At 44.6% G+C, this 19,202-nt stretch overlaps 2 protein-coding genes across 2 annotated transcripts in view; both read right to left on the bottom strand.

The window, feature by feature from the left end:
- Positions 1-2,857, bottom strand: part of LOC115310141 (dimethylaniline monooxygenase [N-oxide-forming] 2-like) — a 115,356-nt gene extending 112,499 nt beyond the window's left edge. The window contains exons 1-2 of the mRNA XM_042286317.1: positions 2,820-2,857; positions 621-1,035 (exon numbers count right to left, since the gene is read on the bottom strand). Of these exons, the coding sequence (XP_042142251.1) occupies positions 621-1,035; positions 2,820-2,857 (453 nt within the window). The remainder of the gene's footprint in view (positions 1-620; positions 1,036-2,819) is intronic.
- A 15,130-nt stretch (positions 2,858-17,987) lies between these two features.
- LOC120841584 (flavin-containing monooxygenase 5-like) overlaps positions 17,988-19,202 on the bottom strand; it is a 107,867-nt gene continuing 106,652 nt past the window's right edge. The window contains exon 5 of the mRNA XM_040212504.1: positions 17,988-18,431. Coding sequence (XP_040068438.1) covers positions 17,988-18,431 — 444 coding nt within the window. The remainder of the gene's footprint in view (positions 18,432-19,202) is intronic.

Below are 19,202 nucleotides of genomic sequence, written 5' to 3'. Positions count from 1 at the left end.
ACGTTAGGTAAGCTAATATTTGGCAACTTTAAAATTTCTTATGACCACTAGATACTTTCCGCTAGGGAATGTTATGAAAATCCCGCGAAACATTTTACAGCTCATTTCTCTTCAAAGCGTGCTTATATATTTCTTCACTGCCCCTCTCAAAAATGCCTACGCTATAGACAAGCAGACCGGTTATTGTAGTTAGTTCAGCAGAAGGCCTTGAGTGTGAGAACTCGGGCGTGAAAGACGGACTTTCAAAGGACACGCCGTCGCGCCCGAGTACTGCCGGAGTCTGCTACATGGAATGTTGCGATCGCATAATTTGTGTCAAAGTAGCCAGTTTGCAGAATGAATAGGACTGTACGCTGCTCATTGCAATTTAGCATCAAACAGAAAAAAGTAGAAAGAGATAAAGTTGGTTTGGAAAAGAGACGCATCGGATTTTCCCATGAGCAACTCAGTGCAGACGCAAGCAGCTCAGTCTGCCTGCTTGCACAAATCATATTCCATTAACGCGGATATGCTTAAGGCGGCGCTCATCCTTCTGTGTGGTAGGGTACTACGCGTACACCTGACTCCGTTGACGTGTGTGCGATCTGTAATATGTACGGCCTCTGGCAGATCAGACTCACCTCGGCAGTCACATGGCATGCGTCAACGGCAGCGTCGACCGCGGAGTTGCCGTTGCCCACGACAGCAACTATCTTGTCTTTGAACTGGTCCGGGATCTTGAGGCTGTGCGTATGAACGATCCTGCCCTTGAATTTCTCCTGGCCCTTGAACGTGGGAAGGTTCGGGAACCCGTGTCGCCCTGAGGCCACCAGCACTGCGTCGAAAGTCTCTCTGCGCTCGATGCCGTTGGCTAGATCCTTGACATCATCCCAGCGGCTGGTGGAGTCATAGTCCTTGGCCTGTGTCACACGGAGGTCTTCGTGACGCAGGCGTACTTTACCCGGTATCCCGAAATGGTCGGTGTAGCTCCCGAGGCACGCCAAAATTTTGGTGTGATGCATGTAGTTCGGAGCTTCCTTGGGAGGCGGGAAGCCACTGTGGAACAAGGGAGCAGTTTGCGTCTTAACTTACAATGCGCTGTAGACCTGGTAATGCACCGCGGGAACACGAAATCGGCGGAAGCTTTTAAAGTGACCTTATAAATCGGCTTGGTAATGTGCCAAGCTACAGGTCACACATGGGTGCCCGAGGTGGTGGAAGCACTGCCTCAAATTTTCAAATAACAAACTAGTTTGTCGGCGGACAAGTTATTTGTCCGCCGACAAACTAACTTGTCGGCGGACAAACTAAAAAGGCTCTGCCCTAAGATCAATTGCCAACAACATCAACAGGTATAGTACAGTGTAAAACATCGACCCAAATATGTAGAGTTGAAAGTGGAGTGGAATATCAAATACCATTTAGTTGCGGCAAAGTATATGTAGGTCAGTCGGGGCAATGTATTAATACTAGATTAAGAGAACAAGCTCAAAGATTGAAGTCAACACCATCGGGACATCTTGCGGTGCATGTCAGCGACTGCAAATGCTCACCATCATTCAATCACACCGAAGGTCTGAAGCACTTCCGTAAAAAAAACAAAAAAAACAACATGAGAGAACTGTACGAAGCTCTACTCATCCTCACCAGTGCTGATAAGTGTATGAGCACGCCATCAGTGAACTTAACACAAAAAGAACTTCAGTTCCTGCGGTGTTTCTTCTGAAGACGTTTTAGACGTTTGCTCTTTTTTTTTTTTTTCCTTTTTTTTTTCTTCTTTTTCTTCTTTTCTTTTTGTTATATAGACAATTGTTTTACGTGACAAGTATTTTGCCTTTAGTTGAAGTTAAAATAATGTTTATTTCAATTTTTTAAACAAAATATCTTGTCTTTGTAGCAGCAGTGAGTTTATTTTATCTTTCTTTTCTCCTTTTTTACTTCCACTTTGTCGCTCTCTAGATGCTCTATTAAATTCGACAGCTGTAAGTAAGCGCTCTGTCCTATGACCTACTTCTCTTCTTTGTCCTTTGCGATTTTTAAACCACCGTCTAAAAAACAAACTTCATCTTAAAAAAAAAAAAAAAAAACCACTCTAACTGTTTTTCTCTGCATACCGCGCTTACAGGCTTGAACAGATTTTAATTCAATTGCGGTACACCAGTAGTGGTAGAGACTATTAAGGTTAAACTCAAAGAATGAAGACCAGTTTTTCGGTGCAAGGAGTACCAGGATAGGCCACTCCCGGAATCAATGCGGTCCCAGTGGAGATATTGGTGTGAGAACCCAATGGCGCGGCGAGTAACCAATTGTCTGACTACGTTTTCTCAGGCCTAAACTCCGACCTTTCAGAAACTTCCCCCAGCAATACTTCCTCAGCAACTCGCGTAGCTTTATAAATTTATGAAAAGTTGCATATGTCAAAATCAAATGAATTCGAATGAGTTTAGTTTTGGCCCAAGCAATATCTATGTGACAAGGGCGCTGGAGAAAAAGCTGCGAGACCGCAGCTTGACGAGTGGCACTGGCAAGAGGAACATGTACATATGCACACGAACATATATAAAAATGCAGTCAAAAATGCCCATTTTGCATTTTATAATATGCGAAATAAATATGTATTTTATATTTAAACGTAAACATTTGACAGAGAGCTGTCTGGTTAGGAGTAAATAATTATTAAGTTTTCAAACACCAACCAAGCTTTTCTACAAGAAACCCTACCTTTCGAAGCCAATTCAACCTCTTTTTCAGGGGCGACTACGGCTATGGCCGTTGAGGAGCAGTGTCATTTTATTTTTCTTCTACGGTGGGTATCTGGTTTTCTTCTTCTACGGCTGTACCTTTTCAATAAATTGACAAAGCCCAAGTACGGCACCATGACAGAACAGCACACTACATAACAGCACGCGACAAAACAGCACGGTCAAAACAGCACGTGTCAAAACAGCGCAGCGTGAAAACAGCACGGCGACAAAACAGCACGCGTCAAAATAGCACGCGACAAAATAGCACAGCGTCAAAACGGCACAGCGACAGGAGGGCACGTGCCAAAACAGCACGGCGTCAAAACAGCACGCGTCAAAATAGCACGCGACAAAACAGCAGATCGTCAAAACAGCACAGCAACAAAGCAGCGCAGCGTCAAAACATGACATTGACAATATAGCTAGAGTTCGGCGTTTTCGGTTTGTATTATTAGAAATTCCGCGCACTATTTTGCGGTTTTTATTCCAAACAAAGTTTTTTGGATTTATTGCGGTGAATATTTGTAGACTCATAAACTGCTCAGTTATATCAGGTTTATTCACGAAAACCAGTATACTAACGAAAATGCAATAATTAAAAGCGTTTGTGTAAAATGTATATTGAGTACCAGGTACTTGTCTACTTATTTGTTGCCCTCTTTGGCAGCCGACGCGACCTGTTCTGTAAGACGCACTGGGGCCTTATCGTGACCTGGCATTATCGTCCTGTGCTCGTATTTGTACACAGGACGAGCATGAGCTTCAGTACCACTTTGGTCGGAGAGGCAGATATCAAAATGGAGAAATTAGCGAGCATTGAACTCGATGCGGTTTCCCCCATTTTCACGATTGCGAGAGGTGATAAATTCGCGCCGACGGCAGAAATGAAAATAAAACACTCGTATTTATGCCCTCCTCTAGTAGACGGAAGCTAGGGGTGTTAAACAATGCGCGCCATTTACGGACGCTGTTGATTTCCGTTGTTTGATTTCACGATTAAACTCTCTTCTTTTAATAAAGGATTCGGCACAAATCCCTATCAGTTAAAAAACCCAGATTTCGTCCTGAAGACCCCTGTGCCCCCGGAGCTTTTGTTGAAAGTTGAATCGATCTCGCATACCAGCTGAAAACTGCGAAAGAAAGTAGTGATATGGTAAGTAATGAGTAGGGTTCCGTGTTTTGGGAGTTTAGTTTTCGTCAAGTTCAGAGGGTGTCTTTCTGAGTTCATTTTTTGCCGAAAATTCGGAGTCTATCGTAATTTATTTTTGTTTGATTCCGAATTCTCCGAAATTCCGAACTCAATTTCGCAGTGTTTCTTATTAAAAATAAACAAATGATATCCAAATGTAAACATATGCTGGACAAAAAAGAAAAAAGAACGCGATTGTAACAATTAATATTTTCTTCAGTTGGATTTGGCGTTGGTGCCATTACTTCTGGCAATACTAATTTTTCCTAAAACAAGAGTGGCACACAAGTGTTATTTCGATAAATGTTGATACCTTAAAATCAATAACCGACTGGAGGTAATCGCTTTGAAGCCTGTATTCATTCCATGCTATTCCGTCAACCTACCGCGCGGCCGCAAGAGGTATAGTGGAAAAGGATGGAATAGAGAAGTTTCAACTGTCCTCTTCTCCACTTTATGTAATTTCTATGGTCCATAGCTTTCAAGGTTACAAAAACACAACCTCTCCTTCCTCTCAGGAACAAATAGTATGACCCAAACCAGAAACATAAACAGTGACTTTTGTATTGACCCGATAGTACAATGACCTGCTGTCCTGGCCGAAATTTGAAAGATATGTGTGGTGGCATTTTCCCAAGACCATTGACTCTACGCGCTGATTAAACAATTAGTAGTAGTAAAATATATTTGTGTGCGTGTGTGTGTGTGTGGGGGGGGGGGGGGATTGGCACATTGAAATTCAGAGTTTATCAGATAAATCCGAATAGACGAAACTTTTACCGGCGGGTGTTTTTCGAATCTATCCGAAAACACGAAACCCTAGTTAGAGTCACATTCTCCCCCCTCCTCTCCACACACACACACACCACCCCAAACGCCCACAAAAATACTGAACTTTTTCAGTTAAGACCAATTTTGAAAAAATGAATTCGGCGTACTTTTACTGGTTATATTCGGGCTAACCCGAAAACGCTGAACCCTAAATATGGCATTTGAAGTTAAAAATGCACGTCTCAAATAAGGCACTGTAAAAGAACTGAGGTTCTAGGCCAATTCGTCAAAAGCCAACTCGTCGACGGCCAATTTTTCGAATCTATTCTTTTGGAATCAAGTTCGGACTGGGGAGTATACTCAATGGGCGCATGACGGTTCCCTGGGCAGTACAAAAGCCCCCGCTGGTCCGTATTCTGGCTATTTTGTAGCGCGACCTACACTGGCCGAGGTTGAGCAGTTTCGCGTGGCTCGCCTAATGAGCCGTGCTCCGTGCTGCGCATGCGCGACCAGCAGTGACGTCACAGCCGCGGCAGACGCACTGGCGTCACCGTGTGCCCAGCTGTGCGCCTTTATTTGAGCAGTAGGCAAGTCTGACGCTGCACCGGAGCCGCTTGATAGCGCCTCTCATTTTGTGAGCATAAGCTCACGCTGCGTATATTGTGGTGTAGCCGAGCTAGGCCACCTCAATTTTTCGAACAGTTTTGCTCATTTTGACGCGCAAGTTTGCTGGTGATATCGTTGACAATAAATGATTCAATCGCACGGCAATGTACTGTCGTTAGTTGTTAAAAGAAAAAAAAATAAAGTGTGTGCGGCAACGTTGTGTTCAACCCTTGCTGCAGTGTAAGGCCACAGCATTGAGGCTGCGGCATGTTACTGCTTCACCGGTTTGCACTCGATCAAGGCCTTCGTCGGCAATAATCTGTGAAGTTAACTCAAAACGTACAACTTCTCGCCTGCAAGCTCCAACTGCGTGTTTCCATGAGATTTTATTCACGGCGAATGAACCCCGCAGAATCGGTGCCCATGGCTTGAATACGCTCTACATTAAAGTCATCTTATCTTACCACTTCTATCCATGCATCTGTACTCGCCGCATCTCCCGCTTTTTTTTTTTTTTTTTTTTTTTTTTTTGGGGGGGCGGTTTTGTTTTACGCTTAGGTGGTAATTACAAACCGGCGAGTACTGCGGAACCTCACCGGACCGACACAAACTAGGCGGTTCATAACTTTAATCTATGGATATCTTCTTCCCAATAACTTTTCCTCTTTCCCTGATACTTCAAAAAAGACCAGACAACGCAGCCAACATCGACGCAAAGGTATCGCCCCTAACTACCCAACCTCTTCAGAGATTAGCGTAGTTAAATAGTAGTAATTACTGCTAACTTTATTTGTTTTTAGAAATCGCACAACAGCAGCAGCACTTGGGACACTCAGTGCGGTCCCGTCGCCGCCAGCGTACTTTTTTTTATTGGTTCTCCACTAGCTGTTAAATAATGCCATGCAATGTCCAACCATTTTTCTTTACGTTCTGCTTTGTTTTCATAAAACGCAACCTATTACAGCCTTTTTACATGTGTGCTCTTTTGTCGCTGTGCTGTTTTGACACCTTGCTGTTTTTGCACGTGCTCTTCTGTCGCTGCGCCGTTTCGACGCCGTCCTGTTTTGTCGCGTGCTATTTTGACGCGTGCTGTTTTGTCACCGTGCTGTTTTGACACTGTGCTGTCTCGACGCGTGCTGTTTTGACCGTGCTGTTTTGTCGCGTGCTGTTTTGTCGTGTGCTGTTCTGTCGCGTTCCCCCCGTTTACATCTGCGGACGGTCAAGCTCCGAGACATTGATTGATGTTCTGTGGCGTTGTTTGAATATGCCAGGATTCGAGAAACAGTCTCTTTCGGGGGGTTGTCTCAACGTCAGTGATGCATCCGTTGTCAAATTCAATACGACGGTCCTTGACGTCGCAGTGCACAGTGACCGCGCTATGCTCATGATCAAACTTGCGTACGTCGTCTTTATGTTGACGGATTCTGTCTGTAAAGCTCTTTGTTTCGCCGATGTATGTGGCCGCGCAAACCCCGCAAGAAATCTGATAGATAACACCTTGGGTTTTGTCTTTAGCAGGGCGATATTTTGGGAGTGGCATGAGTCGTCCAAGTGTAGACACAGGGTTGTGCGCTATTTGAACACCCTTAATTTTTAGCCAGGACACGGGCCAGTGCCTCCGTATATGTTCCGGTTATGTACGAAACGTTGATGTGCGAGTTTGGGCGGGACTTTGTTTTTTTCCTTTATTTGTTTGCGGATCTTTTCCGCGTAGAGGGGCAGAGATAAAGGCATGGTGCCTGACGGAGCCTCTCCCCCCCCCCCCCCCCCCCCACACACACACACACACACTTGACTGTTGCTGCACGTGTCGTTACGTTTCGGCCTACACGGCGGACAACACGACTGATAAAACGGCTCGTGTAGCCATTCTTTTTGTTTTTAAGGTCAACAATGACGGTTTATTCTTCCTTTCTTCTGTCCTCTTCCGACGAGAAGATGGTCTTTGCTCTGGTTAAGAGTGTCCTGACCACCGACGCCGTCTGATTGGCAGTTTGAATCCAGCCACCCAGCTAATCACAAGGCGTCGGTGGTCAGGACACTCTAATCCACCCATCCATCATTCGGACTACAAAAGCAGCTGCGCGGGAAGTTTCTACCAGTAGGCACGGCCTCACATAATTTCAGCAACGACGGCTTACATACCATACAGTTCACTGTGCAGGTGAGTAAAAAAGAGCTTTCCTATTCGGTTAGAGCTAATAGCGTTTGACTCATAGTGTTGCTTCTCAGTGGTGACGTCGAACGTAACACTGGCCCCATTTATAAGCAGGAGGCATAATCGTTGTCGAATATGGAGGAAATTGTTTCCCAGCTACGAGCCTACAGGGAAGATGTTTTAAGTGAACTAAAATAAATAAAAAAACGAACAGAGTCATGAAAATGATACGATATGCGCTCTAACTATACGCGTGTCGGGTTATAGAAAATGATATTGCCATTTGTAAATTTAAAAAAAATGAATGCAACGACAAAAGTTGAGGCAAGCATACAAATCGCTTTCTCAAACATGGCACTCCTTCGACGTCGTTCCGATGATGCCGAAAGCAGTTCCCGTAGATCCCACCTATTTTAGGGGACTAGATGATGCGGTGAAGGAAACATGGGCTGAATTGGAGAAACTTGTTTTAGACGTCTGCAGAAGTGAACTTGGCATACAGATCAATCAAGAGAAAATTAACAGGGCTCATTAGATTGACAATTTCAACCCAGATAAAAAAAAAATCTATTATTGTAAAGTTTGCCGTTTTAAACACACACACCAAAAAAAAAAAAAAAAATCTTTGCTGCCGTCTTGCAACAAGCTAAGAGGTACACACATTTGCGTTGGTGAGGATTAACCGAAAAACGTACAGCTTGCGAGGAGAAAGCTTCTATATTTTGCCCGTCCTCAGGAAAGTCCCTACAGACTTCGTGTTGACAAGCCGTTCGTACGTAATAGATAATATATTTTTAATAATGAAACTCGCAAAATATATGAGGCTACGACATAGCTATCCCGACATATCACTGATAAGTCTGCAGCTTTGAAGTTTAAAAAATAATTTGATAAAAAACATAGTTTCCTCTTAGTTACTTTTACTAAAGTAACTGAGTTACTAAGTAGTCTGTAGTCTTCATTTTTTGGCTCTGGAGATCTACGGCACCAAGGAAAGGCAGCAGCCCGTACTGTGGAGGCTCGCGGTGCCGCGCCTAGTAAACATGATAATGTGATGAGGATATACCTGGATACACATATGTATCTGTATACAAGCATATGCATACAGAAGTGTTATCTGGAATCACGGTGAACTGTCATCAGTTATTGACGCGCCATGTACTGATGTTGTTTTAACTGAAACATGGCTTTTGAGTGTGGTGCGCGACTATGAAATTTCGTAGTGCCCTTAGAGTTTTAGGTTTCGTCGTTCTGATAGGGTTGGTAGACGTTGTGGCGGGATTGTAATCGCAGTAAATAAACTTGAATGCTAGTATGTAGATATTGCCACCTCACTGGAACTGCTATATGTACGTTTGCGGTGTGCTCACAGAAATGTTGGTGTTTGCGCCTGCTATCGTTCTCCCAATACGACTCCAGACTTCTGCTCCAAGTTACATGATATTTTAAATTCAATTTTGTCTTGGTTCCTTCATGCGTCCATTTTAAGGCTGGGGGACCTCAACCTTCCCCCAATTGGTCTGGCCCTTTCCTGACGGATATTTGTGATTCGCCCGTGTACTCAGATTTTCTTCTTCTTTGTTCTGAATTTCTTTTTCACAACATGTCAGAAACAAACTAGGATTGCTAATACTGCAGCTACTGTGTTGGATTTAATTATATTCAATGACGCTCGCCTCTTCCATAACTCTCTTACCAGGAAGTAGCGGTCATTGCATTCTACACTTCAACATACATATTCCAATGGTGTGTCTCTAATAGAACTACTAAGCAATTCCGTGAATATATTAGGGCAAATTTCGACGCAGTGAATAACGTGTTAGCTGCCTTCTGGGTGAGTTCCTGTTTCCTTTTTCAGAGCGTCCGGTTGAAACTAATTGTGACAAAGTTGAAAAATAAAATAAACTCTCTTGATACTTTGTTCATTCGGTGTAAGTCTTTTGTTTGTGAAGCCCAATTTCCATTGTTTAATTTCACACCGAAACGTCGCTCTAATCAAAAGATACTTTTTTTTTCCGCCCTGCGAGGTAATCTGCCTTCGCTGCTCGTTGGGATGTTTACAAAGACGTTGCTGATACCTGTAAGAGAGCTGTGAAAGAGGCCAAAACATTTTTTTTTTCAATGTAACCTTACCTTCCATGTTATGTAATAACACTAAGTGATTTCGGAATGTTGTGAACGGCCCCAAAAATACTGTTCCCTCACTGGCAGGCGATAACGGTGTAGGTATTATACGCGATGACTCTGCATCTGTAGTAAATTATATTTTCGTGAAAGCATTTTCTATTGGTGTGAAATGTGAACGCTCCAATTATCCTGCTTACAACCCTCTTCCAATGTATCCGCTTGTTTTCGATTATGACGGGATTGTCAAACTAATCGACGATCAAAGAATGTCCTCCTCGTGTGTGTTGATAACATAGGCTCTTACTTTTTTTAAAAGTACAGCAAGTTATATTTTAGTTTTTCTTCTAAAAAGTTTTGAACAATCACTTGACCTCGGCATTTTACCAAACGATTGGAAAATAATAAAGGTGGTTCCGCTTTATAAATCAGGTAATAATCATAGCCCACTTACTTATCGACCGACTTATTTAGCCAGCACGCCCTGTAAAAGTTCAGAGCACATAATTTATTCAAATCTAGTTAGTTTCTTAGATTCTAATTATTTTTTTCATCCTAGAAACATTATTTTTCGAAGATCGCTATCCTGCCCCGAAAGTCAACTTCTTACTTTCACTAATTACCTTTTCTCCATCCGTGACTGTGGATCTCAAATTGATTACGTCTTTCTCCACTTTTGGAAAGCCTTTGTCAAAGTATGTCCCAAACTACTGTTTTAAAGGGTTGAATAACACAATATTGCTTCTAAAGTTTTATCCTTAATTAAATGTTTCCTATCTAATCGAACACAGTTTGCTACCAAAAATGAAGAAAAATTTTTGTTTCAAGTCCTGTTACCTCCGCTGTCCCAAGGGTTCTGTTTTGGGACCACTTCTGTTTCTTATTCATACTAATGGCTTACCAATGTATTCTTATTTGACTCTGCTATATATCGTAATATTTCTGAGGACTCCGTTGCTTCACTTCTTCAGGCTGATTTATGCGCGGTTTTGGAATGGTGTAACATGGAAAATGTCTCTCACTACTAACAAATGAAAACTATGAGGGTGAGACACGTTGTGATATGTTCCCATTACCATACTCTAATTTGTAAAACACAGCTCACATCTGTAACCTCGTTCAAGGATCTTGGTGTTCAGATCACTTCTCATTCTGATCATATAATCAGGAGCGCGTAAGGTAGACAGTTGGGCGAGTTGGTAGTTATTGAACATAGTTACAGTTGCGCACACAGGGACAAGGAGAGAGAACAGAAACACATAGACGCTTGTTTGTCGTCTATGTGTTACTCTTCTCTGTCCTTGTCCCTGTGTGCGCAACTGTAACTATGTTCAATCAGTAACGCTATTTGGATGCTTAGATATGTAAAAAAAATGTTTTTTTTTTATCCGCCATATCAGTAAATCATCTCCTGTACTAGACATTAAAGGGATACTGAAGCGAAACTTGAAATACACCTATTATGGTCAGAAATAGGTTCAATATGATCAATGATATTCATAAATCATAATCGCGCGTTTGTATTTTGAACGGATGGCTATATTTTTCACCCTGATTGGCCCGATTGGGCGCGCGCTCAAATCGGCCATCGGAGAGCGCTATGCGTCTTGGGATATTGGGCGCATTCGTGACGTCACTTGTGCCGGTCGGGAAAGGCTACGGCGTGAATGTTGTGGTTACGAGCGTTGCCACTTGGTGGCGCGTCGACGATTTACGACCTGTGACAACGTGGCCGTTTGAGATGTGCAAGGGCTGCACGCACGCTGCACCACGGGACCACGGCAAGTCGGCAACCACGGCAGCACTGACAAAACCAGCTCTGAGGCCGGATTCTCAAAGCGAATTCACGACGAAAAAAGTGCGTACGACAAATTTGAGAAAAAACCCGTGCTCTCGAAACGAAATTGTCGTAACCTTTGCGCAGGTTACGACAGAATCCTACGACAGCTCCGAAGCTGTCTTACGCACTTTTTACGATCAAATCAACAAGGCCGACAGCGTCGCTCAGTTACTTGGTATCGGCCACCAACGGACATTTATTTTTCTTCGTGCTCTTCTCGTGCGTCCCGACTTCAACCAGCAAGAAAAAAGGAAGGAGTACTTAAAACAGACCACGACGATCAAGAACGCAGGATCCACAAACACACGAGAAGAGCTACAACAGCCACGATTCTGCCGACCGAGCGAGCTCGGCAGAATATAGTAGGCCTAGCAGCAACATCGACTCGGCGCACAGTTGCTCCGGCGGTCCTTGGCCAAGACCGTCTGTCCATGACCGGCTGGCCTGCTGAATAGAATATGCCAGCGCGACCCTTGTGGACCCTTACCGGATGAGTAGTTTGATCCCTGAACTAAATTTCAGAGGTCAATATTTTCCCCTTGTCATCTCGATCTCCTTGTTTTCCGAGACAGCGGTGACGAACGCTGTCGTCGAAAAGGGACTCTCATTGATTCTATCTACTTGTTTTGTGTGATATAGAGCTCAAATAAACGCCATACGGATTACCTTGGCAACTCGGTATGTACACTCTGTTATTAGTATGCCATTTTTATTCTGACTCGACGCTACGTCAGTGTCGAGCTATAGCAGTTCGTGGGAGCTACGCGATGTCGGTCTAACCTTTCTTTGCCGAGTGTCATGTCAGTATCGAGTTGCAATCGTAAAAGATCGGTCCTGAAGCGCTTACCGAAACGCGGTCTAACAGAGCGAATCCAGCACTTCGATCAAACGCGCGTGTCCGCTCCGAGTGTGAACAGGTATTTGGCATTTGCGTGGCTCTTGCTGACACCCTCGTAGTTCAAACATATCCTTTTTAACGTCGGCTTGCAGCTCGCGACTCGCAGCAACTAATACCGGCCGTGCCAGAAGCATGCTCGGGCCGTGTCGTGCAAAGAGCCGCAACGAGAACGAGCTCACTGTGGCCAACTACGCTTTGGCTTTCTCCGCCAAGGCTTTGCAAACGCGTTCAGGCCTAGGCGAATTCTGCCGGCACGCCGTATTGCCGCAGAACGGCGCTGCTATTTTGGCACAAGTGATGTCACGAGAACTTCCCCCCATCCACCAGATGAGAATTTGAAATCGTTTAATTATGTTTAAAATTAGTTCTCCTGTGTTTTACAGCGCAATATTTATATTTCCGAGGTGGTGCCTGTCCCTAGCCCATATTTATGCAACAAGATCGGCGCTAAAATTTCGTTTCACTACCCCTTTAATACTGTTCAAAGCTTAAATACGCCACAGAAAACTTACATCCCGGTCACTCCGACGCTTGTAACAAACCTCACTGAAAAATGGCGCAAGGGCGACGGAAAGAAGAACGAAAAGACAAGCAAGCAAATTGTTGTATGTTTATACAGCCGGAAGTTAGTCTGCCTCAGTGGGTGTCTGGTGTCTCAGCTGTAGAGGAGCAATTTAGCCAGTGCGGTGCCACCGCTAACCTGGGGTCTTTAACGTGCACAACGCACTAGTGATACACGACCTTACGCCGGTACGATGCTCATCCGGATCGAAACGGGCAGGAGCGGGGATTGAAACGAGAAGACAGAAAAGAGCGTTAACTGACAACTGGCGTTTTATTTACAAGAGAAAAGAAGACGAAAAGAAGTAAGGTAATTTAAAGACAAAATAGGAAGATGAAAGAACAAGAAGGAAGATAAAAAAGGGATCGGATAGGAAACAAGAAGATGCTTTTACAGCGGAGCTGTTAAGGGCTAGGTTCCCCAGGATCGCGTCCGTGTATGTCGACACGAACCTACCTGGACAGCTACAGCCATCCATAAGCGACGGCGGCAAGCACACAACCACCAGTATGGTTTCCGCCGTCGCTCGTAGATAGCGGCAACCTTTCCAGCTATAAAAGAATGGATAGTTAGGCGCGTTGGTGAAATTAATCGTAGGAAACAGCGCGAAAAACAGACGACGACGAAGAAGTACACAATGTATTGAGTACAGCTCCGCTGGTCTTCCTTCTTTACGAGAGTGGAAAGGCTGGACGTTTCTATTTTGATTTTTGTAATATATATACAAAATATTATAACGCAAATAATCGGAAAAGATACAAAAAATAAAAGAAAACAAGAAAAAAAAAGAAGACAAAGGAAGGAGAAGAAAACAAGATAAGAGAAGACGAAGAAGAAAAATAATTCAGCGACAAAATGGATCGATCTCACCAAGCATTCGACGCATGCGCGAGACAGCCATAGCTTTAGTTCCCAGGAGGCAATTGGCAGTGCACGAGACGTTCGTGCCCAGCACGCCCAGAGCTCCAGCCAGGTCCTCGCACGTGCAGAAAGACTAAAGTTCCCTCGATGCATTGCGGCCAGCACGCCCAGAGCTCCAGCCAGGTCCTCGCACGTGCAGAAAGACTAAAGTTCCCTCGATGCATTGCGGCAGCGGTGGCGTAGTCAATCTGGCTGGTGAGAATGGATCTTCAGGAATAAAGGCTAGGGTAAAACTGTTCTTTTTCCGATAAGGCTACTGGAAGAGCGCCGATGCAGGCCCTTGGATGGTATGACGTGAGCTTCGAAGAGTTCTCTACTTCTTTGACCAGAGAACCGTTTGAGTACTTTCGTGTGCTCGAAGGGTGGGGTACACAGACAGTCCCTTACACTTTTAATTTATTGTAACAAACATTGAAGCCCTGCAAAATTATGCCGCACGTTTTATAGTCTGTAACTATCATTGCACTGCAAGTGTTTTATTTCTGAAAACAACCCTGTTCCTGCCTTTTTTATCCTCACGCCGTAAAATATCTCGTTTATGCCTTTTTAGTAAAATGCATCATCCCACTGCTTTTCTTAAGGCTGCGGTCCCACGGCAGCCATCTTGAACAAGGCGTTAGTTCAACCAATAGATGGCGACACGCACCCGTGGGGTGGCCGAAACATTGGTTCACGGTGGGATGGCTCGAGCACCATCACGTTCCCCTCGTGGCCTTGCTCGCGCCGCTGGCAGCTGTGCTCAGATGGCTCAAGTAGCGGCCCAGCAAACGCATGTATGCGAGAATGGCAGACTGTGTGGCTAGTGGGACTCAAGGATACTCGCGCTCAACGCCACTGGCCAAGAAACTCCTTTGTTGCACTGTAATTTCGAGGACAAGACCAAGCGTTTTCATCCCATCTCACCTTCGCAAAACCTGATGACGTAGCTGGGCGGTAGCAGTACCGCCCAGTGACGATATTTGAATGCGGCTCATTGATTGGACCCGAGCATTGCGTCGGCACTCGATTTGGGCTCGTGATAATCTAAAGCTCGAGAAGCATTCGGGTAGTGTCCTGTATCCAATCGCTGCAATGACGGCAACAGCCGAACCATGACAATGCCTGGAACGCAGCGCTTGTCCTGTGCTTTACCAACCCCAGCGCATGGCTATGATCAACATTGGCGGCATATAATCGGCTCCAGATCACGTGGCCGCTTGTTCTCGCTGTGAGCTGAGGGGATGAACTCTGCTTGTTTTTCTTTATTTTTTTTCTGCTACTTCGATTGCGTCTGGTGAAAAACGAATGGGTATTTCACAGGCCATTAACGTCAGGGACCCGCTCTAAGCGATATTTCCGCAAAATACAAAACTCATGCATCGCCCCTTTAAAGCGATTGTCCGGTCAAATTATCCAAGAAAACATTTAGACCTCATTGCCAATGGCTGCAGAACCATCTTAAACGATGAATCTGATTCTATTTGCCTCCCTGGACCAGTGATTGTGAAACAAACAGTTACGGCGCAAACGAGCTGGTGAAGGTTTCACATAATTTAAGATGAACCCCCGAGACTGGGGAAAAGACGAAGGACAACACAACACAAAAAGTGTCAACAACAGCTGAATTTTATCTCACAGAAATTCGTGTTCATATAGGGTTCCGCTGACCCCCCAAACCAAACCGAAAAGGATAAAAAGAAAAAAAGTGAGAACGCTCTTTACACGAACGCATAAGAACTAAAAATACTTGGCAGAAAGCCGAAACAAGTAATGCAAAAGATTCGGTTGAACCTTGATCATTTAACTCCAACACTCAGGTAAAACACACAAAAAAGGAGAACTACCAACTACAATTTCCCTGAAAAAAAAAACCAACAGGACCGTGGCCAAAAAGCTCGAACATCAAAACACTCAAACAAATACAAAACAAAAGAAGGGACCTAAAAAGATAGGCGTCCAGGGCTAACAGGCATTTAAAACCAAGCGTGCATCAAGGACATTTCTTCTTCCACCTTTAAGCGTGTTTCACATGCAGCGACTTTGACCCTAAAGCGGCGCGATTTCTCCCGTCGCGGCGCTCGTGCCGCAGAATTGCTGGTGCTGGCCAGAGCGCCTCGACGGCAGAAATCGCGCCGCTCTAGGGCCAAAACCGCTGCATGTGCATGCATCGCCCCTTTAAAGCGATTGTCCGGTCAAATTGAACTAGGCTTTAGAGCAGCGGAGGCTCTGACGTAACATAACGCAAAGACAGCGCCGAACTGAAGCGCCCTTCGAATTTTGTCCTCCGCGTAAGCCTTACGACGTGGTTCACCCTCGTTGCTGTGCTAAAATGTTTTTGTGAATGAAAGGGGTCTCTCGTTGTGCGGTTTTCACGCGCCACACTGCTCCGCCAGATTTACAGTGCCGAGTAAAGTAGAACGCTGCAGTGCATCGGGAGCACTGTGTTTGCACGGAGGAATGAGGTGCAGGACCCGACAATTGCAAGCCTCGTGTGACGTAACATAAGGAACGAGAGCGGAGCCATTGATACTTTCGAAATTTTGCATGGAGTTTCGCATAATTATCCGTCATTGATCACTCTGAATTGGGGTGTAGTTTAATAAAATAAAAATGACCTATGTTAATCATTAGTCTCCTTCCACAAAACCTTCACTATATGTTAAGAAATTCAAGTTTTTACAGGACAATCAATTTAAGGGTGAACGGAGGACAGTCGGTCATTCAAAGCTCACTGACTCTGCCCCGAAATATGAGTGCAGCGTAAAAAGACACTACAAAAACGAAGATTGCTTTTCATTGTCAGAAAGCCAACCAGACCAGTGGCACCCACCACGTCTTCGATCGACAAGGTGCTCAAGCTGCCCGGTCACAAGCTCGACCGCAAGCTGGGAGATATCAAGGACCACTTTCGCGAAGACCGCCACCCGGCCACCCAGCCACCACCGTCGGATCGTCTGCAAACTTGCCAAGCAGGGAGCCCTCGCCAGGCGGTCCAATCTGGCCTGCTAGAGGTCAGCAGCCCATGGCGGCCCCGCTAAGACCACTGTTGCGATGAACGCCGCTGGGCCTGACGCTCCTCTTCGTCTTCTTCATCAACCCATCATCATCGTCATCATTCACAGCATTCATTTATACTATACAATTTATTCGTCATTAGAAGCGGCGCCGCACGCCGTCAGGGCATGGGGGATTTGCCTTTCTGCGGCGCAGCGGCTTTCCTGAGCTAAAGAAGATATATCATATCATATATCATATCATGTTATATTGAGCAATAGATTCTCCAATTAAGGTCGGTTGCAGCGCCCGATATCTATCGTCAGCATACCGACTCATGGGGGACTTCAGACATGAGCAGTGTTCCAGGTTGGAGGCGCTGATTCTCGTTGCATATAAAACACGCTGTACCGTCCTGCCGCGTTTTTAAATTTCGGTCAACAAGGGAGCAGCAGCAGAGACAGGACAACAAAAATAATTTGGCAAATTTTCTCACCGATTCAATACGGCGAACGCAAGAAAACAAACTATTTTTTTTTATTAGAACGAATTAATGTTGAAATTACGTGTGGTGCATTAACAAATAAAAAGTGGGCATAAAAAAAGCCCCCTAGGGGAGTGAAAGCCACGACTGTGCCCACCGCAGAGGGACGCACAGGATCTCTAGACTAACGCATCAAGTATTTTCTATTTTTTGCCGGTCACCACTCTACCAGTGTTCTCTAGACCCCGGAGGTATACAAACATTTTCAGCAAATGTAAACTTAGGACATTTTTCATCATTTTTTTTTGTTGCAATCTTTTTCGGCAATACCTTTACTGTGCATCCTTCCTCAAGTACGCAAAGAAAATTTATTTTACTGATATGTGCAGCTTTTTCATCGCATTGTTGAGAGGAGAGATATTACATTTTTGTTGAACGAAGCGAAGACTCATTTCGCGCACGCCGTTTGGCGATGGTAATAAAATACGACAGGTCGGTGAGGCAAAAGCGTAACCTGTAGCACTCTACTTTTTGAATCAATAATGCAGATCGCATTTTTTTTTCATATTTAATAAAATATCATACCTCGGAGAGCCCTCACTTTCTTCTAAAACATTTCATGGGCTACAGAGAGTCATTACGCGTGCTCTAGCATGTCGACGCACGACTGATAAATTGATGTCTTCGACCACTGAGAACACTTGAGGTTATCTTCGAACACAACACCTATTCGATGCTCTAGTTATAAACGAAGAATGCGATAAAAAGGACAATCACGGACAGGAGTATGTGAAACCTCGAGAAGCCGCGCTTCTCTGTTTGGAAGCTCGTGCAGTCGCTATTTAGCGGATAGAGCATTCTCATTTGGGATCCCAAGACGGCATCTCGTGCTCCAGTCCATGAATGAGGGCCTTCAAGTCTGAATTGGTAGGGTACACAAGGCCCCAGTAGGGCACGGAACAGCTTGTGGTCGGTGAAGAAGTACTTGAGCATCTTGGGACTGGCGCCTATCTTGTCCGCTAGATCATCCGTGTACGCCATCCAATCCACGCATAGGGTGGTATCGTACGAGTTTCCATAACGACGTCGCAGTGCAGCTCTTTCTCTTGCAATGTCCTTGTACATTTCGGGATGCGGAGGAAGCTTGCACTTGCCAGCGAGCAGCTGTGCCACCCATCGGGCCTGCGGGAAAATAAAAGCGGAGTAAAAAATTAGAAGCTTTGTTAGGCGACACATGCAACTGTGTGCTTCAGAGCTGTGAAGTGTTCGATAAATATTCATGTAAATTAAAGATGGACATTCCCACGAGTGAACCGTTATGACTTGAAGTTTGAACAAGTGGCACCCGGATTGTTAGCTTGTCAAGAGCTTCACAGTTTCACTAAAACACAAAGTTTACCGTAAAATCCCGAGAGTTTGCCCCACAATGAAAATAACTCACCCCTATTTTTGACCCGATTTGCTATTTCTTTAAAAATACCAAAATATAGTCTCAATATGGTAATTGCAGGGCCCTGGCCAATGGTGACCTCGGCAGAAGTGGTGTTCTTTAGCCAAAGCTGGAGATAAGCAAAAATTGCATACTGGAAATAACATTTGTGTTTGGTTCATCGCCCCTCCCCTCAATTACAAGTTCCGCACGGCCCAAAATCTAAAACTAAATTTTTTCAACTTTGTTAGCTAGCCCACTGGTTGCTTTAAATCGATTGACTTTCCATTTTAGGTGGACTATTTCTAAAGATTTTGCGGTAAACGTATTTTCAGCTTTTTTGACGGACGAAGTGCCACGTCAGTGAACTTTCGCGCCGTTCTAAATATGGGAGTGGGCTGCTCTGCTTAGACTAGCGACAAAAAGAAACGTAGCAGTGATATCCTCCAGGTCATGTCCCAATTTAGATTGAATAAAATTATAGCCTCTCAACTCGCTGGTTAATATAAGTGCTTCAATTCTTA

This window comes from Ixodes scapularis, unplaced genomic scaffold (genome assembly GCF_016920785.2).
Source record: "Ixodes scapularis isolate PalLabHiFi unplaced genomic scaffold, ASM1692078v2 PGA_scaffold7__128_contigs__length_106722199, whole genome shotgun sequence".
Lineage (NCBI taxonomy): Eukaryota > Metazoa > Arthropoda > Arachnida > Ixodida > Ixodidae > Ixodes > Ixodes scapularis.
This window is presented reverse-complemented; position numbering and strand designations above follow the sequence as displayed.